This window comes from Mastigoproctus giganteus, chromosome 5 (genome assembly GCF_048544385.1).
Source record: "Mastigoproctus giganteus isolate SK-2022 chromosome 5, ASM4854438v1, whole genome shotgun sequence".
NCBI classification, from domain to species: Eukaryota; Metazoa; Arthropoda; class Arachnida; order Uropygi; family Thelyphonidae; genus Mastigoproctus; species Mastigoproctus giganteus.
In genome coordinates this window covers 93,265,822-93,291,366 of record NC_143579.1, presented here as the reverse complement: position 1 = coordinate 93,291,366, position 25,545 = coordinate 93,265,822, and the positions used below count along the sequence as shown (strand labels likewise).

The 25,545-nt window shown below is 40.1% G+C and overlaps 1 protein-coding gene across 2 annotated transcripts in view; it reads left to right on the top strand.

The window, feature by feature from the left end:
- LOC150085566 (reticulocalbin-2) overlaps window positions 1-25,545 on the top strand; it is a 95,099-nt gene that overhangs the window by 53,964 nt on the left and 15,590 nt on the right. Inside the window, exons 5-6 of one of the 2 annotated variants that reach the window (XM_090374113.1) lie at window positions 2,629-2,640; window positions 17,032-17,139. In XM_090374113.1, the coding sequence (XP_090230239.1) occupies window positions 2,629-2,640; window positions 17,032-17,139 (120 nt within the window). Of the gene's footprint in view, window positions 1-2,628; window positions 2,641-17,022; window positions 17,140-25,545 lie in introns of both variants that reach the window. The other variant, XM_090374112.1, reaches the window with a different exon arrangement.

Sequence of the window (25,545 nt, the reverse complement as noted above, 5' to 3'; positions counted from 1 at the left end):
TGACTTTTCTGCATCCTCCGTATTTGGTGGGCACGGGATCGAACCCCGGTCTAATCAAGAAGCGTGTGCTATGCACTGCTGCTCCTACCCACCTGGCTACGGAGGCACCATCTAGCCAAGGAGGGAAATTAGGCATCAACTCAGCATTCTGATGGATGTGGGCACCATCCAACAATCAGGATTTCGTCAGTAAAAGTAAGTCGGACTTGGCAGACTGTAGGTGGAAGTGGACATCATTGTGATTGGAACTGAGACCCTGTATATTTGTGAAATGAATGAGGAAGTTTTTGGAGATTTAGATCTTTTTAAGATCCAAAGTAAGTTTGTTTTGTTTGTTTGACTATTTATGCATAATATTTGGATATGGTGTATGTATAGCAAAAATATACCCAGTCCTTGACAGTGCCTCCTGCATACTCACCACTTGGACTCCCTCCAGTTATTGGCTGACAAAGTAGGTGCAGCAAGATTATACACTAGTTGATTTGATGCCTCCTAGAGAGTTACATTAGGTTTGTTTCAGTGGACTATCTAGCAGTCAGCCTAGAATACTGTTTGAGCTGTGCCCTCAAAATATAAGGAATATTGGATCCTGCTATGATGCCCATCATAACCTCAAAAGACATCACTTATATTCTATGATCGATGAGATGCAGGTAGCCAGAGCGGAGAATAAACATTAATGTTCCACTTCAAGCCTTCAGTAAGCCAAGTGGTGGTTATTGTCTCTGAATTGATGAGATTGCTCTCATCATTCAGGAGTAATCTCATCTGAGTCACCAGACAATACCATCTAGTATTGTCTGATGACCAAGAGGGGTGACATTCCTCTGTGTGATGTGGATACCACACCACAACCCTTGTCCCCTGTTTATGTTGATTCACGCCTGGGTGGTCACCTCCTGTATACTGAGTGCAGAGTTTCAGGCCCTGTGCTGCGCATGGGATTATACCCAGGGTTAATAATAGTCCTATCATCGTGCAAGTAGGTTTGTTTGTTACAGAACAACCATACTTCACCATAATTTGATCCAGTTGAATTACAAATGGAACCTGAATATCATTTCATCAGCATTTGCTTTGCAGGAAGCAAGCCCTGGCTTTTCATATCCAGAAGAAAGTCTGTCACAGTAGTGTGTGTGTGTGTGTGTGTGTGTGTGTGTGTGTGTGTGTGTGTGTGTGTGTGTGTTTAAGTACTGTCTTCAACCAGAGAAATTTATAAATGCCTCTTTAATCATGGCTGAGTTAGCCTGTATCTTATAGTCAATTTTACTTTCCCCTCTTAAAAAAGCAGCAGTAATCTCCCATCATAGGGGTATCCCAGTGATTTAGTACTTTCCCATCATATTACAAAAACTGTGATGAGAATAAAGAAAAAAATTTTCAGAGACATTCAGCAGCTCATATTTTTATCACATTGTAAACTTGACACTAGAGATTCATAAATATGTTCTTTCCTTTTTCCAAGAAATGATTGCACAACTGCTTTATACAGTCACCAGGCTGCTAGTTTGGAGGCCTGTGGTTTTGTTTCAAATCCACTGATATCTGATAGAGGTGTATAAAGCCTTGAATGGTTTGAGCATGCTCAGTGCCAATGGGATTCTTCCTAGATGTGTAGAAATTTACCTTTAGCCAGTGGGTAGTTGGTGGAAGAGACTTCCATCCTTTGTTGTGGAAGTTGATAGCCTAAATAAATTTAAAGCTCAGCTGGACAGGTATTTCGAACAAACAGAGGGGTGAAATGGGAGTGTTTTTTTTTTTTTTTTGGCTGATGCTGCATAAGCTTGCTTTCTTGCATCATATGCCTCTACTAATGCTAATACACTATCTTTGAATAGTTTATGTGAGACTCAATGAAAGCCTCAAATAAGTAAATTGGAAAAACAAAATAAGTGTTTTGTTTTCCAATTTAACAAAATTGGTAAACTGGAAAAACACCTTAAATAGCAGAATATCCTTCCTTCCTTTATCCAAAGCACTAACAAAATTCTTTATTAATCCAAACTTTATATGCAAAGATGGAAAAGAACCGTTTTTTGTTGAATCAGTGGAACATGTTTTATATTACTTCTCTGTGGTAAAATTCCTCCCTCTGTAGGCGCCTCCATAGCCAGGTGGGAAGGAGCAGCAGTGCGTAGCACACGCTTCTTGATTAGACCGGGGTTCGAGCCCGTCACCACCAAATACGGAGGACGTGGAAAGGTCAGGAAATGACCACCGCATATCCCCGGAGCAATATGGCCTTAGTTGCTAATGCTCCTAAAAAAACCAAATAACAATAATAACCTCCCTCTATTCCCACTATTTCACAATACAATGCTTTGCTGTTGCACAACTGTTCCACAAACATAGAAAACAACAGTATTTTGTCCAACCTCCCTATAGACTAGTGGGTAATGCATTTACTCCAACAGCATGGAGTAGAAGAACTGATGAGAATGCATTTCCATTGTGCAGCAAAACTGCTTTTAAACTTAATTTTGTAACACAATCCTAATGTCATTCATTGCTCAGTGCTCAGTTCATTCCAAAGACCACTAATATCCTTACAGAAACATTTACCACCTTCCATAACAAAATATTTTGAAAGCACTTTGTGATGTTTTTGATATACTGTAATTTTAGTTGCTGCTTCAAGTAGCTTCCACTGTTGTAACCTAGAGTCAGAGAAGTTGCTTTGTTGCATTCTTTGTGTTGTTTGGCAATCTGTGTTTAACTTGGTAATTTAGTGAAACCTAAGTTTGGTTTGGTTTGGTTTTTTTTTTTTTTTTTTTTAGGAGCATTAGCAACTAAGGCCATATTGCTCCGGGAATATGCGGTGGTCATTCCCTGACCTTTCCGCATCCTCCGTATTTGGTGGTGACGGGCTCGAACCCCGGTCTAATCAAGAAGCGTGTACTACGTACTGCTGCTCCTTCCCACCTGGCTACGGAGGCGCCACTGAAACCTAAGTGTCTCTGATGCTGTTGAGGAAGAATATAGCGACATTTATGTATGTTTAAGGTTATCAAAAGTACCGTATTTCCCTGTGTATAAGACGTACCCTCTTTCGAAAAATTTGGGGTCTAAAAACTGGGTGCGTCTTATACAGTGGTTGTAGATTTTTTTTCTTGCATTTCCCGCTTTTTCGCGTTTGTTGTCTTTGCACTCATTTTTTCGCACTTGTTACCGATATATTAGGTCACGTTTTGCCACGTTCTGCCCAGAAATGGCTCAGAAAAGATTTTCGTACAGTGCTGAATTCAAATTAAAAGTGAATGGAAATCATGCTGCTGAATGTAAGTTTGGTCCTCCTCCGATTGAGAAAACAATCCGAGACTGGCTACAGGAAGAAGAAACCCTATTGAAAACGCCACTGCAGAAGAAGGCCTTGAGAGGCAAGTCAGCAAAAATGGCCTGATTTAGAGAGGTAATTGAAGATATGGATTGAAGAGCAAAGGGCAATTGGAATTCCTGTGTCCACAAAGATGGTTCAGCATGAGGCAAGAAGAATTGCTGATGAAAAAGAAGTTACTGATTTCAAAGGAGGACACAATTGGTGCTTCAGGTTCATGAAACGGAATGGACTAAGCATGCGTACACGCACCAGACTTACCCAAAAGATGCCTGAAAGCTATGAGCAGAAGGTCCTTGAATTTCATCGTTTTGTCATTCAATGTCAGAAGACACATCAGTTTGAGTTGGGACAGATTGCAAATATGAACAAAGTCCCCCTTCAATTTGATGTCCCAAGTAACAGAACTGTTGATAAGAAGGGGTGAAAACTGTAACTGTGAAGACAAGTGGACATGAAAAAAGCCATTATACAGTTGTTCAAGCTTGTTGTGCCGACAGAACTAAGCTGTCTCCTATGCTGATTTCCAAACGTAAAACAATGCCAAAAGAAGACATTCCTCGAGGAGTGATTGTCCACATTCATGACAAGGGTTGGATGGATCAGAATGGAATGAAGATCTAGTTTGAGAAAGTTTGGAGCAGGAGACCAGGTGGGCTCTTACACAAACCTGCCCTATTGGTGCTTGATCAGTTCAGGGCACACATAACAAAAAACAAAGAAGATTGCTGCAGAGCAAAAAACAAAACTTGACGTCATACCTGGAGGCTTGACATCCGAGCTCCAACCACCTGATGTCAGCATTAACAAACCCTTCAAAGCTGCCATGAGAGACAAATGGAACCAATGGATGAAGTCTTCTGGAGACAATTTGACACCGGCAGGAAGAGTGAAGAAACCAACTATAGGAGAAGTTTGTACCTGGGTGAAAAGATCCTGGGATAATATCAAGATTGAGATAATTGTCAAGTCATTTAAGAAGTAAAGTGTAAAGTGTTTTTAGGGTCAAACGGCACCAGGGGTTTCCCCCATCTCCGCATAGTTTACATTGTGGGTGAACCAGTTGACTGGAAAAGCCAGAGATTTAAAAGTGTATGGACTTTGTATATGTGTGTGATGCCTTGTACCGTTGTTCATGTGGTCATTTAGCCGCCAGACCCCTATTGAGGCCTGATGTTGCCCCACTTTCGCCCCGTGGAGGCAGATCAGGTACCCACTAGTATATAGTTCACTCTGGCAGGTCCTGCCACCTAATTTCCTGAGATTTCAGTGGCTAGGACCTTAAAAAAAAAAAAAAAAAAAAAAAATGATCGCATACACGTTGCGGGAAGCGCTAGGGAGAAGTCTAGAATGTTCGGCAAAATTAATTTAGATTGGTGACTTTAGATTGTGTGGGGCGTGTTCACGTTGCTGTCAGATAGAGTGGGGAGAAGGCTGAAGACTGGGGGGAGATAGATAGAAATATGGAGCCGAAAGGGAAGGCAACTCCAGTTTACAGTGGAGAATGCCCATGCCCCACCAGAGGGAAGAAGGGGGAGGAGACAGCAAAACCATCTCCTCCCCTTCCCATGCAGGGAAAGGGAAAAATAGTATGCCACTCAAGGGGACTGGCCCAGATCGCCAATAGGGCATGGATGCAAGAGGCTGCAGGCCAGGTGCCAAGGCAACAGGGTTGTGCCATCCGGGAACCCAACGAGGTTGTTCAGCGAGTTTGTTGGTGACTCCGTCCATAGATCGGCAAGTAGGAAATCTGGACAGTCAGCAGGGTTTTGGTGGCGGTCCATGCAGATTGTCATTTGTTGGTTCAGTTCTCTCATGGGATCAATGTCCTGTCCATGGATCAATATTCAGTTTCAGTATGTATGTATGTATGCTGTTTTATTCTGGTTGTTCTGGGTTTGGTGGCACAGGTAGAGTCTGTCGTCTTGCAAATAAGCACTGTGCAAAGTTAGTGAGGGCATTGTAGGTTGCCTCGTCTTCCAGTAGGTAGTGCTCTTGGTTTTTAGGATTGAAGTTTTTAGGATTCAGGGTAACTTCCTCGTGTGATGAAGTTACCCTGAAGATCTTCATACAACTCACACTCGTGCAGCAGGTAGTCCCAGGTTTCAAGGGAGCCACATGCACATGCTGGGTTATCTGTTAGTCCAAAGAGGTTAAGCTTATAGCGGATGGCTCCATGTCCAGTGAGAAGGTAGGTGACATGGAGACCAGGGCAGAGCCATGTGGGATATTTTGGGTATACTCGTTGCAAGTTTGGGAGGAACCTTCGGGTGATGTCTCCTTTGTCAGACACGTCCAGCGTTGTTGCCATATTGATGTTAAGTAGGTTTGCTGCCTGTACTTCTTAGCTTTACAATTATTTGCCAGGTCCGTGGTGTGGTCCTGGAATGTTGTGGCTTTGCTGCGTCTGAGTTGCTGAAGCATGCCGGTGCGAGTCACCTCAAGATCAAGAGGGAGAGCACCCGTGATCACTTGTAGTGCATGGGTAGAGACTGTCTTGCATGCTCGGGTGAAGGTCACTAGGATGGGTCTATGTATAATATCCAGTCGTCTGCGGTTTACCACTGTTGAGGCTTTGTGGAACCAGACATCGGAGGCGTATGTGATTGCTGGAATAATGGCTGCTTTATAAAGGATCGCAAGGGTGCACCTTTTTAGGCCCCAGTCACGACATGTGACTCTCGCAAGCATGCCAGCATATTTTTTCATCTTAGCTTGTATATATTTTAGGTGTGGGGGGTGAAAGAATGATTACGGTCCAGGATAACACCCAGATACTTTAGTTCTGTGGCTAGCTGAATTGTTCTATTGTTGATTCTTATTTTCGGCGGTCTAGTTGGGGTTAGGTAGCCCTTAAGTAAGATGGATTTGGTCTTGGTGGCCGATATGGTGAGTTGATGCCTTTCCGTCCATTCTCGCAGTGTGGTTACTGCTGCATTTGCGAGAGTTTCTAGTTGGGCTCTTGAATCTGCAGTAAGGGTTAGGGACAGGTCGTCTGCATATGCCAATACCTGTACGCCCCCTAAGTCGAGGGAGAGGAACTTGTCCAGTACATAGTTTCACAGGAGAGGTCCTAAGACAGACCCCTGCGGGCATCCCCGGTGTATTTGTCGCTTGCAATAGGGGTCCTGTACCAGGACCCGTCGATTGGTCAAATAGCTTCTTACGCAATCATAGAGGTTTGTCTGCAGTTGGGCAGCGCTGAGTCTTGCGAGGACGCTCGGCCACCAAAGGGTGTCGAACGCCCCCACAAAGTCAATAGAGATGAGGAGAAAGTATTTTTGTCGACAGCTTTCTGCCATGTTAAGGATGGATTCCTGTGCGTCGACGGTGGAATTTCCTGGCTTAAATCCAAATTGTTTGTTGGCTGTTAAGCTAGCAGTGGTATAGTGCACTTCAATCCTCTGTCTGAGCAGCTGCTCCAGTACTTTGCTGAGCACAGACAGTAGGGCAATTGGTTGATAGGAGTCTGGTTTATGCTGTGGTTTGGATGGATTTTTTAGGATCAATTTGATGTTTGCTACTTTCCAGTCGAGAGGAAAACAGCCTGAATAGAGACAGTGGTTGTAAAGGTCCAGGAGTAGGTCTGGAGTGTATTCAGCCACTTTCCTAACCAGCTTTGGCTCAAGCATATCTAGCCCTGGAGTTTTCCTATTTCTTATCTTGCTTATAGCAGTTTGTAGTTTTGGGTGGGTAAAAGGCTCCTCCGTTCTGGGGGATTTGTATACTTCATTGGCCTGGCATAGCAGTTGCTGTTCAGGAGTGTTGTTGCCTTCAATTGTTTTGAAAGTGGCATCTAGTATGTTATTAACTGTGTAATGCCAGTTGTTGGTCATGATACCTTGTGGTGTTATGGTGGAAGGGGTTACCTCCCCCCCCCTCAGGCAGCTTGTTTGTGGTTATCCGGTAGATAATGCTCCAGGGATCAGAGTTGCCGACAGTAGAGACCAGATGCTCCCAGGACAGCTTTTTCTGCTGCCTGATCCTCGCAGTATAGGTGTTCCTGGCCTCCCTGTACTGTTGCCTGAGAGTATCCGTCTCAGGGGGTGGCCAGGTCCGTTTGGCTCTTTGAAAGGCGCGTCTCTTCTCGTTCATTGCTTTTCTAAGCTGGTCGAGCTCTTGCGACCACCACGGGACAGCTCCCGGTTGGGGAGGTCCTCCTCCTAATTGATTGATTAGCTGCATTGACTATGGCATTGGTTACAGCGTGTTGATGTTGGTCAGGGGTCTGTTTCTGGAGCTGGTTGGATGACAGGTTGTGTGCATTTCTGATGATCGCCTCTTTGAATTTACTCCAGTCTGCTTTATTGATAGCATATCTTTCCTGCTTTTAGCTGTTTATCTGGATTTGGAGTGACCTATGCATGGTGAAGGTGATGGACCTATGGTCGGAAGTAGTCCAATCTTCTTGCACCATCCAATCGTTGAGGTGACCAGCTAGTCACCTAGTGGCCATGGTTGCATCTAGGGTGGCCTCCCAGAGTGTTGAACTAAATGTGGGAAGATTGTTGGCACGATTGATGACGACAAAGCTGCTGTTGGCTAGGAACTCCTCCATCTGCTGTCCGTTTATAGAGCCTCTATGCTCCTGGGTCTCGCTGTGCCATAGAGGTGAATGACCGTTCAGGTCGGCTGATATGAGGATCTTAGCTCCTGTTAGTTCAGTTTGCACTTTGTGCAAATATTGGATGTATGGGAGGATGTCCGCCCCCAGACGACAGTACAAGGAGATGACGTAAAGTTCTCCTAGGGAACTAACAATGTGTGCACAAGATGCCCACCCATGGCACAGGTGTGAGATCCTGGTGACGGTTATGTTCGGGTTTCTTACGACAGCAGCCCATGGGGTTGCTCCATCCACCTGAACAATCTTATAGCTGAGTGGGTACCCCCGGACAGCCCCAGCGCAGGTGTAGGGTTCTTGCAGCAGGAGGATATCTAGGTTTTCTTCTTCGGCCTTTTGCCTTATCTGTCTCGCTACGGCAATTGCTCATTGAGCGTTGAGTTGGAGGAATTTAATGCAAGTGGTGTTATAACTTTTAGGCAGAGTCCCCATAATGAATTCTTAATTGTTGGGCACTTCTTGCTTTAATATATACTGGGCATTTGTTATCTCTGACTGAATGTTTGTGGGAAAGTTTTTGCCACTTGCAGTTTGCACAGGCTGGGTCTCTTTCTTTATTTGGGCAGCTTGCGTAGTTGTGCCCCTTCTCAGCACAGTGCCCACAGGTAAGCTCCTGCTGGACGCACGTGTGGGTGGTGTGGCCAAATCGGCAGCACCGGAAGCACTTTGGGACCGTGATGTGTTCCCTGAAGCGGTGGGAGCTCCAGTTTATATATATTTTCTCTCTTGTTTTGTTATCACTTTGTGTATTGGATGTATGGGAGGATGTCCACCCCCCCAGACGACAGTACAAGGAGATGACGTAAAGTCCTCCTAGGGAACTAACGATGTGTGCACAAGATGCCCACTCGTGGCACAGGTGTGAGATCATTTAAGAAGTGTGGCATTTCAAATGCCATAGATGGAACTGAGGACGAGGCAATATATGAAGACAGTGATTCATCATCAGACACAAATGAGGACAAGCTAATGGATGGGAGTTTTGACAGTGATGAGGAGTTGTATGAATTTTATGATGAATAAAACTTGGGGAGTTCAATAACTTTATGTACTGGTAATACATTTTTTTTTTTTTTTTTTTCAAATTTCGGGCCCTAAAATTTAGGTGCATCTTATACATGGGGAAATACAGTATGTTATTTCGTAATTTTTATTAAATGTATGAATAGTTGAAGTACAGGTATAATTGTTATCTATTCATTTTTTTTTTAAATTTTTGTATTGTTTGTGTTGTTATGCATATGTAAGTGTTGATTTTCAAAAACTTACAATTAAGTGTTCAAAACAAAATATGCACTATTATATTTTTTGTTGGTAGGTTAAAAAAACAATACGTTGATAACATTCCAAAGAAAATTTCCAAATTGATATTAAAATAACAGAAAGAAAAGAAGAGAGAGAAAAAAAAAAAACACTTCATACTACTAATAATGAATATTTTGCTGTGGAATTAGAACTTCAAAAGGAAAAGCAAGTAGTTTTTGGCATATGAATGCGTTGTGATTCATTCACATTCTGTTGTGAATGTGTTGAACACGTTCAAAGTGACAAAAATGTATATTTCGTTTAGAAATCACATATATACTTGTGCCCTTGATACTTTCCCCCTGTTTTCTGTATATAAATTTAAGTAGGGCATTTAGCTCCCCATTAGTGTCCTCATCACCAGTATAAAGTTAAAATCTTATAATAATTCAAGTTGTGTAACCCATGTACAGTATGTTAAGATTAAAAGTAGTTGTCTAAAACAAATACTAAACTGATAATAGTGGTATTTATTATCTTCTAATATTTACCAGCACATATTCCCAAATATCTTTGAATAATTCAGTCAGCTCTTCAAAAATATTTTATTACCGAATTCAAAACATAATTATTGCCCATCAGTTAAAAAAAAAAAAGCAGTTAGTTCAAATAAGAATTAGCAATACTTTTATGTACAGTGCTTGGATTTTAGTTTAGTTTAGTTCTTTTGCTAGAATGAATTATAAAGCCATTTGATAGGCAGTATTTTCAGTGTAGGCATTCCTTGATGAGGTCAGCCTGCTTTTTATTTACTCATATCTCTAATCTGATAACAAAGGCCTAATCCCTGAAGAAGGGATTTTTGGCTTTATAGTGAGTGAATGATGATTTCATTTGATAAAAAGTGTAAATAAATTTGTAAGATTGGGATGCATTATGTAGAGCCAGTAAACTTCAAAACAGCTGTCTTGATGAGGTATCAAATTTTTAAATGCACATTGGAATTTCCTGTTCAAGTGACGCTGTACAATTTAAAATTATATTAGCAACATAAGTGTAACTGTAGATAATGGTATTTGTTTGTAAGTTGGACTTAAGACTAAGCTTTATTATCTTGGTGTGGATCATTTGTATTTTTGTAACACACTCCTACTCTTATTTTTGTGAAAGCAAAAATAAGAATAGGAGTGTGTTATAGGCCTAATGACTTGAATGAGTACAATGAACAATTGTACAGAGAAATAGAGTGGGCTAGTAAATCAGAATCTTATAATGGGGTATTTTAACTTCCCAGATATTGACTGGAACTTGTGGGTTGGTCACTCACACACTAGTAAGACTTTTGTGGATTTATTGGATGATTGTTTTTTGCAGCTGCATGTTCGAGAGACAACCAGAGAGGTAATACTCTTGATCTGGTTATCAGCAGTGATCATTCTTGTATTAAGAATTTGCAGATAAAGGAACCACTGGGTGGCAGTGATCACAGTGTACTGATGTGGGATTTACTTAAAGATATAATTACCATCAGTGGATGGCGCCCCGTAGCCAGGTGGGAAGGAGCAGCAGTGCATTGCACACGCTTCTTGATTAGACTGGGGTTCGAGCCCGTCACCACCAAATACGGAGGATGCGGAAAGTTCAGGGAATGACCACCACATATTCCCGGAGCAATATGGCCTTAGTTGCTAATGCTCCTAAAAACCAAATAACAAACAAACAACAAACAAACCATCAGGGGTAAAGGAAAGGGTTTTTGCTTCCGTAAAGGTGAGTACAGTTTGCTTCCGTAAAGGTGAGTCTCAGACAGTTTTTAAATTCTGTACAGTGGGATCAACTGACGATGTTACCAACAGTAAATTCTAAATGTGAAGCATTCAAGGAATTAATCGTGGATGCTACTAAAAGTTTCATACCTATTAAGAAATATTGTTCAAGGTTTAGGCCTAAATGGTTATCAAATGAAATAATGAGACTCGTGACAGAGAAGAAAAATGCACTGGATGCATATAAATTAACAAGTGACTCAGCTATAAGCTAGTCTGTAATCAGGTCACAAAGGAGGTTAGGCAGGCGAAGGCAGATTACGAGAAATCTTTGGCAAAGATGCTAAGAAAAACAGCAAGGATTTCTTTTCTTATATAAACTCTTAAAGGAAGGGGATGAATCTGATTGGTCCACTTGATATCGATGGTTCGACTGTTGATGATCCTGCTCAGATAGCAAACAAACTGAATGAGTATTTTGCATCTACATTCACACATGAGGAGTTATTAAGGTTTGAAAATGGCAGAAGGTTATCAAATTGTAGCAGGGTGCTTAATGATTTTGTAATAACTGAGAGCAAAGTGGAGGAGAAATTGTTGAAGTTAAACATAAGAAAGGCACCTGGGGTGGATGGGATCTATCCAGTTATATTAGAGGAGGTGGCAAAGCAACTAAGCAAACCCTTAGCCATAATTATGAGAGCATCCGTAGACTCAGGGGAGGTCTCCATGGACTGGAGATGTGCAAATGTATCCCCAATTCACAAAAGGGGATCGAAGGGTGACAGGAGTAATTACAGACCAGTTAGTTTAACTTCTGTTCCAGGTAAAATTATGGAGTCGTTAAAGATGCATTGCAGGATCATCTAGACAAGACTGCAGCAATAATTCAGATACAGCATGGGTTTATTAAGGGAAAGTCTTGTCTGACAAATTTGATAGGATATTATGATGTGGTTTCAAAGGAACTGGATGCAAAAAATAATTTTGATATCATATATTTGGATTTCAGGAAAGCTTTTGACACTGTTGCGCATGAAAGACTATTGTACAAATTGGAGCAGAATGGTATTAAGGGTAAGTTGCTACAATGGATAAAAGGATGGTTGAGTGGGAGAAGACAGAGATGGTAATTAATGGGTGTTGCTCTTCATGGACTAATGTTATTAGTGGAGTCCCACAGGGTTTGGTGTTGGGTCCTCTGTTGTTTTGTATATTTATCAATGATATTGATGAAGGTATATCAGGCTTAGTGTCAAAGTTTGCAGATGATACAAAGGTTGGCAGGGTTGTTAATGACAATAATGGCAGTGTGCTACTGCAACAGGATCTAGATAATTTGGGCAGATGGGCTAAGAAGTGGCAACTGAAGTTTAACCTTGACAAATGCAAAGTACTGCATATGGGTAGAAGTAACCCCAGAGAAACGTACCAACTGTGTGGTACTACACTTAAGGTGGTAGAAAATGAAAAAGACCTGGGAGTAATTGTGCAGTCAGATATGAAGTTTTCTGAGAATGCAGACAGGCTGCCAGGGCAGGTCATGGGGTTTTGTCAATGATATATACTGTATAAGGCAATGGTCAGGCCATGCCTTGAGTACTGCGTACAGGTCTGGCGGCCCCTTTTTTAGAAGGATGTAGATTTGCTTGAGCGTGTACAGAGAAGGGTAACAAGATTGGTGAAGGAAATGAAGGAAATCGCTTACAAAGAGAGGCTTAATTTCTGCAAATTGACTAGGCACCTGTGCAGTGATCTGATTGTGGTGTTTAAGGCCTTGAATGGGTTGAGCACGCTGAATTCTGATGGGATCCTTCCACTTGTTCAGATTGTGAACCTAAGGGGGCATAAATTCAAATTAAGAAAAGACAGATCTTTATTGTACAGTTCACCGGTACACGCAGGTACCACGACCATACAATACCCTTCACGGCACCATGCCAGATGTAGAATAGATTAGCAGAAATTTGCCTTTAGCCAGTGGATGGTTAATTGCTGGAACAAAATTCCATCTGTCATTGTGGAAGTTGATAGGTGAAATAAATTTAAGGAGGAACTGGACAGGCATTTGGAGGGAATAGTGCGATTTTTTTTATTTTTTTTTTTATTGGCTGATGCTGCATAAACTCATACACTTGCTTTCTTGCATCACATGCCACCACTACTACTAAGTTCTTGCTTAGTTAAGTGTGGCACATTATAATTTTCTGGTTGGTATCCCAAATCTTAAAGTAGACACTCCAGCAAAGTCTGCAACACAAGAATCCTCACTATCTTCACTGCTGCTGCCTGAATCCCATGATTTTGGGGAGATTTGATATCAGCAGGTCTTCATTATGTGGAATAGGTGTTATTGAAGATGATAGGTTAGGATATTTAATGCTGTGCTTACGTTTTCCTGAACATTCCTATATTTTTGTCATGCAGAGATAGCAACTGTCGGTGCGGTGGTGCAGTTCTTGCCACACCATAGGAATATCAGAAGGCATACTTTTAATTTTCCCAGTTAGCCAGATTCTTAGATTTCTGATGCAGGTAATACAGCGCATATGTGTATCCCAAATTTTGTCCGATCACCAATCTTGCAACCAAAGTAATTGTTTTTAGTTATACTACAGTATAACTAAAAACATATTTAGTTATACTACAGTATAACTAAATATGCACATTTAGTTATACTGTAGATTTTCTTCCTCTGAGTTTTTGTTGTAAACCATCCACACTTAGCAGAAACTGTCAGAGTGACTCAGACACTTGCATTGCTTCAGAAGTGTCTGTGTCACCCTGACAGTTTCTGCCGAGTTTGTGTTTATCTATTGTACTGAGTTTATCTGTGTATCTATTGTATATATATGCAATAGATACACAAATAAACTGTACACATACTCGCATTACAACTGTTACTGAAAGAGAGGTGGAAAGCAAACAGACACAGTTGAACATGTTAGCTCTCCCCTGTGAACACACAAAACGTTTTGCTGGTAATATAACAGATCCTTGTCATACCTCCTGTAACCACAAAAACAAAAACCTGTATAGTTCTCTGAGCAGTGCAGACGGGCTGCAAGAGTAGCTCATGGTGTATTGTCAATGTTTTATAGGAATTTTTCTAGCAGGGATAAGGTGGTGATCATTCCCTTGTATAAGGCAATGGTCAGGCCACACCTAGAGTACTGTATACAGGTCTGGAGGCCTCATTTCAAGAAGGGTGTAGAGCTGCTGGAACGAGTACAGAGAAGGGCAACAAGATTAGTGAATGGAACAAAGGGGTGCTCTTACGAAGAAAGGCTTAAGTTTTGCAAATTACAGTGTCTGGAGACTAGGCACCAGCGAGGTGATCTGATAGAGGTGTAAAAAGCCTTGAATGGTTTGAGCATGCTCAATGCTGATGGGATTCTTCCTCTTGCTCAGAATAATCACCTGAGAGGGCATAAATTCAAATTGAGGAAAGACAGATGTAGGATAGACGTGCGGAAATTTGCCTTTAGCCAGCGGGTGGTTGGTTGGTGGAACAGACATCCATCCCTTGTCTTGGAAGTTTATAGCCTAAATAAGTTTAAGGCTCAGCTGGACAGGTATTTCGAATGAACAGAGGGGTATAGTGGATGTATGTGGGTTTTTTTTTTTTTTTTTTGGCTGATGCTGCATAAGCTTGCTTTCTTGCCTCAAATGCCTCTAGTAATGCTAATGCTAATATAAAGAAATTATGGTGTGATGCAACATGAAATTTTAGGAGTTATTTTCAAAATATATGAATATAATGTTGGCCACTGTTATCATCCCACTGTACTTATCTCAACTGTTTTCAAAAGAAATTAATGGAGAAATCCATTAACTGTCAACTTATACGCTAGCTGAACTTACTGTCTGAACAATAATTACCCATATGGATTCTGTTAGGGTAAATCAGTGATATTATGGGTTATATCACTCATTTTTATACATATGAAATGGAAACATTCGATGAAACTCAAGCTATTGCTGCTGCCATTTCTAAGTCTTTGATCATTTATGACATAAAAGACTTTTCAACAAGTTCCATTTTGTAGTTATAGTTTTCTTTTTTCTTTTTTTTGAAATTGGGTAGCCAGTTTCTTCTTTGATCGCTTATTAGTGATATTAGACAGGTGATAGGTGATATTAGATGGATCTCTGTCTTTTAGATTTTCATCTAATCATTTAGTGCTGGTATTCTCCAAGGTTCTGTTCTTTCTGTCAGTCTTTTCTTCCTGATTCCACCTTGAGAAAAACCCTGCTTTGCACAAATAATCTCAACATCTCAAATACCTACAACCAATTTCTTAGCCCTCTACTTGGTGCAGGAAAAACTATAACACTTGTGCACATTTTTTGTACCATTCAATTATGTTTGCAATAAAGATAAGAAATAATTTAAAATTGTGTACTTTGTAATGATTTTGACTATGTATACAAGAGTGAAATTATTGAAGTTTATTTTGATGTTAATTTTCTTCCAAACAGCTATTGATCCAGTATAGATCTCAAATCCACTCCGCCTATGTAATATTGTTCTCACGTCTGGAGTGGGTGCCCCCAAAATCCCTCTTAAGTTCCTAGACTCTATCCAAAAGAGGACAGTCAGGATAATTAATAACCTATCTCATACAAACTCTTTCTGTCACTCAGTTGTTCAGTTTCTGCTGCAAGATATTTCCATGGGTTCTGTTGTTCTGAATTGGCATCTTCAATTCCACTTCTCTCTTTCAAACTAGTCTGATGCATGCTTTAACTAGTCAACATTCACTCACAGAACAGAATTAACTTTTCTTCTTCATTTATCCCTTCTAATTCTGAACAACCTACATATGTATTTCCTGAAAGTTACGCTCTGCAGAAATTTGGGTCCAGTGTCAACAGATATCTTTTGTCTTTTCAACCTTCAGCCTATAGGCTGCATGCAGACCATTCCTTTATATTGTGCAGCCCATGGCCATGTAGGCAGCCTTCAAGTGTTATTTGTACCTCGAATTTAAAACTAGCATATCAAAATATAGTTTCACGTTGACTTGAAAACGTTCATTTTTAGTAATATTGATTTTTCTATATTGTTTCTCATGTTTTATGTATCTTCCTCAGAATTTAGCAGAATTATTATAACCATGTAATATGAATGCTTGTTAGTTTTATGTAATAATGTTTGGGTATTCTCAATTAATTATTAAATGTATAAAAAAAAAAAAAAAACTGTAAATGCAAATGTAGATAACAAAAATTAAATTCTATTTCAAAAAATGCATAATTAGTGGTAACTGGTCTTGTGACCTGCTTGCTGAAACAATCCATGTGATGTGCAACTTTCAGCAGTTTATCTGCTTTGGCCCCTGGCCTACAAAAGTTAGATGCTCTTGTACTAATACTTTTTCATGTGGGATTACCACAAAAAAAATGCTTTTTTTTTTAATGATTTATAGTGAATAATTTAAGAATGATAAAATAGACCTTAAACTGTGCTTGAATTCAAAAATGCCTGAAGCGTGAATGGCTTGCATCACTCCCTTCCATTAAGGACAGTCTTCGTAAACTATTTAAAATCAGTTTCTAAATGGTTATAATTGAACTTTGGTTATAATATTAATAGTCAAGAAATAGTGTACATAGGTAAATTTAATAGCCCATTACACCTTAGGTGACAACAACAACACTGAGAAGCAATCAAGAACTGGAAACATATGAGAGTGACTTGCAGGATATTATCTTCTTGCCAAGATGACTACAAGATCAAAACACCAGAAACCACAGTTCTGCAGGTAGTAATAGTAAAATGAAATGATGGCATATTTAAATTCATAGCAAAAAAATAGGGATTTATTAGAATTTTTACTGAAAAGTTAAATTACAATATGAAGTCTGCATATTTCATAATAACTACAGTGTGCTAATTTTATGTTATTGTAAAAGTATTTAGTTATTTTACCAGAAAAATTATTTTGTTACATTTTTAATTATAATAATTGTCAATTATATTTCAAATAGTATAACTGTACTCTTTATATACTTTTTATTATTATTATTTTATTTTTTACTAATAGATGGCAAAGGGTGATGAACAGTTATTTAAAGCTGCAGACCTAAATGGAGATGGCATTTTGGATAAAAAGGAATATCCTGGATTTTCACATCCTGAAGAATTTGAACATATGCACCAGGTATATATTTTTAATATTTATTAGAAAGATAAATAGTGTCAAGTTGTTCATTGTATTAGCATTAGTAAAGGCAAATGATGCAAGAAAGCAAGCTTATATAGCATTGGCCAAAAAAAAAAAACAAAAAAAACCCTTCTCATTTCACCCACTCCAAATGATTGTCTAGTTCTGCCTTGAATCTATTTAAGGTATCAACTTCTGCGACAGATGGAAGTTTGTTCCAGCAGTCAACCACCCGCTGGCTAAAGGCAAACTTCCGCACATCTATCCTACAACTGTCTTTCCTCCATTTCAATTTATGCCTTCTCAGGCGATTATTCTGAGCAAGAGGATTCAAACCATTCAAGGTTATATACACCTCAATCAGATCACCTTGCAGGTGCCGTCTCCAGACAGTGTAATTTGCAAAACTTGAACCTTTCTTCATAAGAGCAACCCTTTGTTCCATTCACTAATCTTATTGCCCTTCTCCGTACTTGTTCTAGCAGCTCTGCATCCTCCAGAGACCTCCAGACCTGTATACAGTACTCAAGGTGTGGCCTGACCATTGCTCTATACAAGGGGATAATCACCTCCTCATTCCTACTAGAAAAATTCCTGTATATCATTGACAAGACACTATGAGTGTCTTGTCAATGATGACAAGACACTCTTGTCTTGCAGACCATCTGCACTGCTCAGAAAACTTCATATCTGCCTGCACAATTACCCCAGGTCCTTTTCATTCTCTACAACTGTGAGTGTAGTATCACACAGTTGATATGCTACTCAGGGATTACTGCTTCCCATATGCTGTTGTTTGTTTTTTATTTGGTTTTTAGGAGCATTAGCAACTAAGGCCATATTGCTCCAGAGATATGCGGTCATTCCTTGACCTTTCCGCATCCCTGTATTTTGTTTCCCATATGCAGTACTTTACATTTGTCAATGTTAAACTTCAGTTGCCACCTCTCAGCCTATCTGCTGAACTTATAGATCCTGTTGCAGCAGCATACTGTCATTAGTGTCATTAACAATCCTGCTGACCTTTGTATTGTCTGCAAACTTGGACATTAAGCCTGATATACCATCATCAATATCATTTATAAATACAGGAAACAATAATGGACCCAATACTGAACCCTGAGGGACTCCACTGATAACATTAGTCCACGATGAGCAGTGTCCATTGATTACCACTCTCTGTCTTCTCCCCCTCAACCACCCCTTTATCCATAGCAGCAATTTGCCTCCAATGCCACACTGCTCCAATTTGTGCAGCAGTCTTCCATGTGCAACAGTATCAAAAGCCTTTCTAAGATCCAAATATATGATATCAAAATTATTCTTTGCATCCAGTTCCTTTGTGACCACATCATAGTATCCAAATTGGTCAGACAAGACTTCTCCTTAACAAACCCATGCATGTCTGAGCTATAACTGAAGACTTGTCTAGATGATCCTGCAGTGCTTCTTTAACCAGTGCCTCCATTAATTTTCCAGGAACAGAAGTTAAACTAACAGGTCTATAATTACTTGTGTCGCCCTTTGATCCTCCTTTGTGAATTGGGGTCACATTTGCACATCTCCAGTCCATGGGTACTTCCCCTGAGTCCAAGGAAGCTCTCATAATTATGGCTAAGGGTTTGCTTACTTCCCTTGCTGCCTCCTTTAATATAACTGGATAGATCCCATTCACCCCAGGTGCCTTTCTTGTATTTTATATACTGAATAGAATCTTTAATTGCAGCAGTGATAGACATACAATTAGTCCCGTCACGGCATGGTGGTGCCAGGGGTTAACAAAACATATTTACAAAAGAGATACACATGAGAAAAAAAGATAAATCAGATTATTAGCAAGGCACAGTTTTACATTTTCAGTTCGACGAGGATACCCTTCCTGTATTTTTTATTATTGACCACTTCTTGGAGGTCCTCGTCGATGGCTTGCAGTGAGGGCAGCATTTGCTTTGGCAGGAATCTGTCGGTTAGTACTAGCCGGTTACGGTTTGCTAGCAGCTGTGCTGAAGACCGGAGATAAGGGGGAGGAATGCGCCAAGAGCAGTGATCCCAGAAGTTCGGCTCTGTAATTTTACCGGTGGCCATCTTGATGGTGAACAGCAGCCTTCTTTCTGCGATGTAGGACCGGAGCCTGCGTAGTTGAAGAGCTTCTGCTAACTGCGTTGATCTGAGAGCTGGGGGAAGGTGGAGTTTGCTGTTGGCCCATTTTAGAAGCCAGAATTCAGCAGAGAATATTCTTTTGATGTTGGATTCGGCGGCCGAGGCCCATATCTCTGAAGCATACAGTATTGTCGGGTAAAGGATTGATACGATGTATCTTTTTACCAGTTGTGGGTCGGTGGTGTGGAGCAGCTGTTGTTTGGCGACTCAGCGTAGTGAGTTCAGCCTCGACTGTATGAGGTTATCTTCAACAATTTCTCCTCCACTTTACTCTCAGTTATTACAAGATTCTCTAGTTTACTATCAGAGTTTAATACACCTCTGGCATTCCCCTCGCTGAATAACTCATGTGTGAATATCGATGCAAAATATTCATTTAGTTTATCTCCCTGTTAGTGTTTGATAAACTTCTGGCATTCCCCTCCTTGATTAATTCCTCGTGTGAATGTAGATGCAAAATACTCATTCAGTTTATCAGTTTTTCATACCAACTAAGAACTACTGAAGTTTTTCATACCAACTAAGAAATACTGTTCAAGGTTTAGGCCTAAATGGATGTCGGATGAACGTCCAGTTATCAGTACTTCAGCAGATTCATCAATAGTCGAGCCATCTGTTAAGTGGACCAATCTGATTCATCCCCTTCCTTCTAGAGTTTACATAAGTAAAGAACTCTTTGCTGTTTTTCTTTGCGTACTTTTCCAAAGATTTCTCGTAATCTGCCTTCGCCTGCCTTACCTCCTTTGTGACTTGATTACAGACTTGCTTATATATGCCATAGTCTTCTGTGTCGCCTGATAATTTATATGCATCTCATGCATTTTTCTTTTCTACCATGAGTCTCATTAATTCATCTGACATCCATTTAGGCCTAAACCTTGAACAGTATTTCTTAGTTGGTATGAAAAGCCTAGTAACCTCCAAGGTTAAGTCCCTGAAGGCTTCCCGTTTAGAATTAACAATTTGTAACATTATCAGTTGATCCCACTGTATAGAATTTAAAAACTCTCTGAGACCACTGTTGTCACCTAAACAAAAACCCTTCCCTTTACCCTTGATGGTAGTTACATCTTAAAGTAAATCCCACATCAGTTCACTGGCACCTATTGGATCCTTTATCTGCAAATTCTTAATGCATGAATAATCACTGCTGATAATCAAAACAATCCTCCAATAAATCCACAAAAATCTTGCTAGCGTGCGAGAGACCAACGCAAGTTCCAGTCAGTATCTGGAAAGTTAAAATCCCCCATTACAAGACATTCTGATTTACTGGCCCATTCTATTTCTCTGCACAACTGTTCATTGTAGGCATCAGAATCATTAAGCCTATAACATATTTCTCTCATTTTCCCCTTCCCTGTGTTTGTCACACAAAACAGACTCAACATTGCACTGTCCATCCCTGTCAACTGGATGCACTTCCTTAAATTTTGTGTGTTTCTTAACTAACAGCATAACCCCCTCCTCCCTTCTGGACAGTGCCATATACACTTTGTACTCTCCAAATTCCAATTCTGCACTGCTTAAATCTGTGACACCATGTCTCTGATATACCAACAGTATCTGTCTTTGATGTCTTGATCAGCACTTCAAATTTATCAATTTTATTTACTATACGTCTAGCATTAGTGTACATGCAAGTATACATGCACTTGTTCTTAGTCACCCTAACACAGCCCATGTATTTACTTGTTCCATGATGACTCCTAGCAGCTCTTGCTCTCTAGGCTGCTGCTCATTACAATAGAAACAGTGCAAGAATCACTTTCTCCTCTGTCTGTGGCTACCGTTAATCTTTTAATCTGTGAATCCCCCCCCCATCTAGTAGTTTTCCGACCTACCTATTACTGCCTCGATAGCATTAGCAAATATTCCTGCACCAGTTCTATTTAAGTGTATCCCATCCCTGTAGAAGCAGTGTTTCCTGTTAGCAAGCACAGACCACGCTGAAAAAAAATTCTACCCCATGAGCCTTGGACAGTCCTCCACGGCCAAATTGATTGAACTTCCTCCTATCGTGCCTGGGCAGAATTGCAGACACTTCAAATTTAACCCTAACTCTCGTTTTTTTTTCCAGCATTGACCTGTACTAGTTAAATAAATCTGCAGATCTCACTCTTATTTGATAGTCATGTAGTTCGATGTATATGACCTGTAAATTAAAACAGAACTGTGTTTTTATTTATACTGAAATACTCGAGGGAAGTTGAGAAATTTTGATGTTTTCAAAATGAAAAAGTATGGGGATTGCCTTATACAGGGTGTCTCAAAAATATTGGTACAAACGTTTAGGGGAGGTAGGTAACATCTAAAGGAATGTGAATCGCATAGGAACCCATAATCGGAAATGTCACAGGAAAGTAGTAGCAAGGGCACAAGAAGCAGAAATGACACAAGACAGTAATTAGTGGCAAACATTTATTTGACATAATATTAACAATGGAGTACGAGATGGATGCATTTCATGATGTTACAACAGATGCTCGAAGGTTCCACCATGAGACGCGATGCATGCGTGACACCAACACAGCATGGATTGGCGGACATGGTCGAACACACCTGGAGTTTCTTTGACAGTAGCAGCAGCGCAGACGAGTCTCGCCACGAGATCCGTTTCCACAGGTGATTCATACACGATAGATTTGAGGGCCCACCCCCCCACAGAAATAAATCAAGGCTCGATAAATCAGGTGAGTGTGGGGGCCAGGCAATGGGTCCACCACGGCCAATCCATCGACGCCCAAAATGCCTGTTCAAATGGTCACGAACACACCTTTCATAATGGGCAGGCGCCCCGTCATGTTGAAACCAAATGTTGCGTCTCACATTCGCTGGAACATCGTCAAGTAACCCTGGTAGAACTTGTTCAAGAAAGATCCGATATTTAGCAGAGTTCATGCAGGATGGTAACAGGTATGGGCCGACTAAGTAGTCACTGACCATACCTGCCCACACATTTATTGTGAAGCAATGTTGTGCCACATGGGGGCGCACACTGTGTGGGCCCTCTGCTAATCCATACACTAGGTACATGTCTGCCAGCTCACAGTTTGTATATCGACGTATGCTCTTCGTGCAGCGACTATTGCTTGAATGAGTAAACCAGAAATTTTCCCTCTTGCAAACTGATGAACAGCGCCGTGTACCGACTTACGGTGACGTTTCCGGTTATGGGTTCCTATGCGATTCACATTCCTTTAGATGTTACCTACCTCCCCTAAACGTTCGTACCAATATTTTTGAGACACTCTGTATACAGCCATATCAAGTTTCTATTTCTACGTATGGAGAAAAATTTATGTTAATAAAGTCATGTTTAAAATAATTTTTTAATGTTAATGGGAAAAATACATCTTTTTTTCAGTTCTTTATAGAGTGAGTGTGGTGCACACAGATTATTGCAAATCTAGTCACTACTAATTTTTGCTGTGCAGTATTTTGTAGAACAAACCCAGGTAATATGCTTACATTCCTCAACTTTTATATTGCCTACATTTCAAGGGTTTAGTGTCAAACAACATTAACCTCAAAATCATTTTGTAGTTGATTTTCTTGGTTTACTGAAAATGTACTTACAGCCTAAGCTAACTTATAAAGTACTAAAGAGATACAGTTCTATGACATAATATGCATTGTTATTTGTATAAAGTAAAACTAAAGTTGTCTCAAAATAAAAATGCAATTTTGTAGTTAATGTTGTTTGACACTAAACCTTCAATTTGTTGTTGCACAATAGTTGAAAATTAATATTAGAGTATTGTTTTATTTGTAAATGCAGTTGTAGTGCTGTAATCATGTAAATTAGTTTAATTCATTCATGAAAAGTGGAAGAATGGATTAAATAAATCAAAAAAAGTGTCATATGAAACTGGCTTTAAACTGCAAGTAGTTAATCTTGTAGAGGTCATAACTCTTTATAGATTCTGCAATTAAATATTCCATTCATTTACTTTAAAAAAAGGCTTTGGAACAAATATTTTTGCACTCCTCACCCATTTCCTCATGCCAAAATATACAAAATCGGAGAGCATAGGCTATGCCTCAAAAACGCATTTTCTAATGTCAACTTGTACACAGATCAATACAGTTTCTGACTTCCCAAAACCAAAAACGATAGGTTGTCTTGTACTTGAGTATCTAAGGCAATTCTACATACCTAATAAAAAGAGAGAGCATCCATATTTTATTTCAGTTTTTATTTGATGTTTAATACTTGCAGCCCATGCAAAAAAAAAAGTAATATTTCTCTTCCAGCACTGCCACTGATTCAGTTAACTTCATGGCACCTCCGTACCCAGGTGGGCAGGAGCAGCAGTGCGTAGCACACGCTTCTTGATTAGACCGGGGTTCAAGCCCATGAACACCAAATACGGAGGATGTGGAAAGGTCAGGGAATGACCACCGCATATCCCTGGAGCAATATGGCCTTAGTTGCTAATACTCCTAAAAACCAAATAACAAACAAACAGTTAACTTCATAACAGACCACTAAACTACTCTTGCTAATTACAGCTATGGTCGTATAGCAGTTGCATGTTTGATGCTACTTTAGGGAGCGCTGTACAACACTTGTAATTGGCTTTAGGAGGATCTGAAATTTCTGAATGCCCATTACTTTTTTTCAGCTGTGGCAATATTCCTAAAGATTTCACAGCCAATCGTGTCTGGGCAGAATTACAGACACTTCAAATTTAACCCTAACTTGCAACTTTTTTTTTCTTTAACATTGGCCTGTACTTGTTAAGTAAAACTGCAGATCTCTTACTCTTAAGGTCATTAGTGCCAATATGTACAACAACGTCACCTTTTGTGCTCTTAAAAGATATGTGCTCTACGTCATCAACACAGACACATACCCTGGTCCTGTTCCACCTATTCTTTTTGCATAATATATTCCCCATCTCCCTGACAGTAGAGTCACTGACAATAACTAGCTCCTGTGGGATCAGAACATTCTGCCTTGGAGATTGCCGCTGTGTTTCCTGATGCACAGGATTGAGCTCTGGCATTGAGATGAGCAGCTGAGAGCTTGATGGGCCCCTCATATTAATTTCTTCAAGGGCATCTACACTACACCTCACACTCTCGTATACATCCATCAGAATGCTGAGTTGATGCCTAATTTCCCTCCTTGGCTAGATGGTGCCTCCGTAGTCAGGTGGGTAGGAGCAGCAGTGCGTAGCACACGCTTCTTGATTAGACAGGGGTTCGAGCCCGTGACCACCAAATACGAAGGATGCGGAAAGGTCAGGGAATGACCGCTGCATATTCCCGGAGCAATATGGCCTTAGTTGCTAATGCTCCTAAAAACCAAATAACAATAACTTGGCTAGGTCATGTCTTGTTCTAGAAAGGTTCGCAAACATTTCACATTTTGCACATTTTTTAGCTGATCTGTTTAACTTCAGTGCTGGCTAAATGATAAGTATGTGAGTTTTTGCTGGAAAATAGGGTAATAAATGCCAAGTATGATTTCTGATAGTCCTCTTGAAATTTTGGTGCGTGGAAATTTTTCCTTAATTTTTAAAAATTGACTTATGCAAAGGAGTGGGGAATTCAAAAGTGGCCTGGACTTTTAAAAAAAATAATAATTTATGCAGTTTGTTAAAACTGTTTAAATTATTGTTATAATGTAAGCTTATAAAATGGCAATCCTTTGGTTGTAATTGTATCCCATGTCATTACAAACCAAGATGGTGCCTGCACATGTTACTAATTCGGTAGAACAATGCATTATTGTTAATTTTCCCTCCAAGGTAAGGTGTGAAAGAATCTAATTCATCAGATGTTTGCAGCACAGTGTGGAATATTAAATGTTTTATCCTTTAGTTTTGAAATGATCCAAATCATTATGAATGTGAAGAACAAAGTACACAAATTTAGGCAAGGAACTGCAATCTTTTTTTTTTTTTTTTTTTTTTTCCTTGTTAGTTGTTGGCACATCAGCTTCTATGGCCATAATGCACCTCCCAAAGTTTTTTTGCATTTTACTGTGATCCAAGCCCAAAGCGGGAATCGAACCCGTGACCTTTGGGTTGCCAGGTAGGCACTTTACCTACCTGACTAGCCCGGTCGGCGAACTGCAATCAGTACTGTGACAATTTGCACTGGTTGATGAACTCATACATTGTAATAGACAAATAACAATGGGTGAATTTAAAACTTAACTCTGTTGTTGTTGTTATTTGGTTTTTAGGAGTAGCAACTAAGGCCATATTGCTCCGGGAATATGCGGTGGTC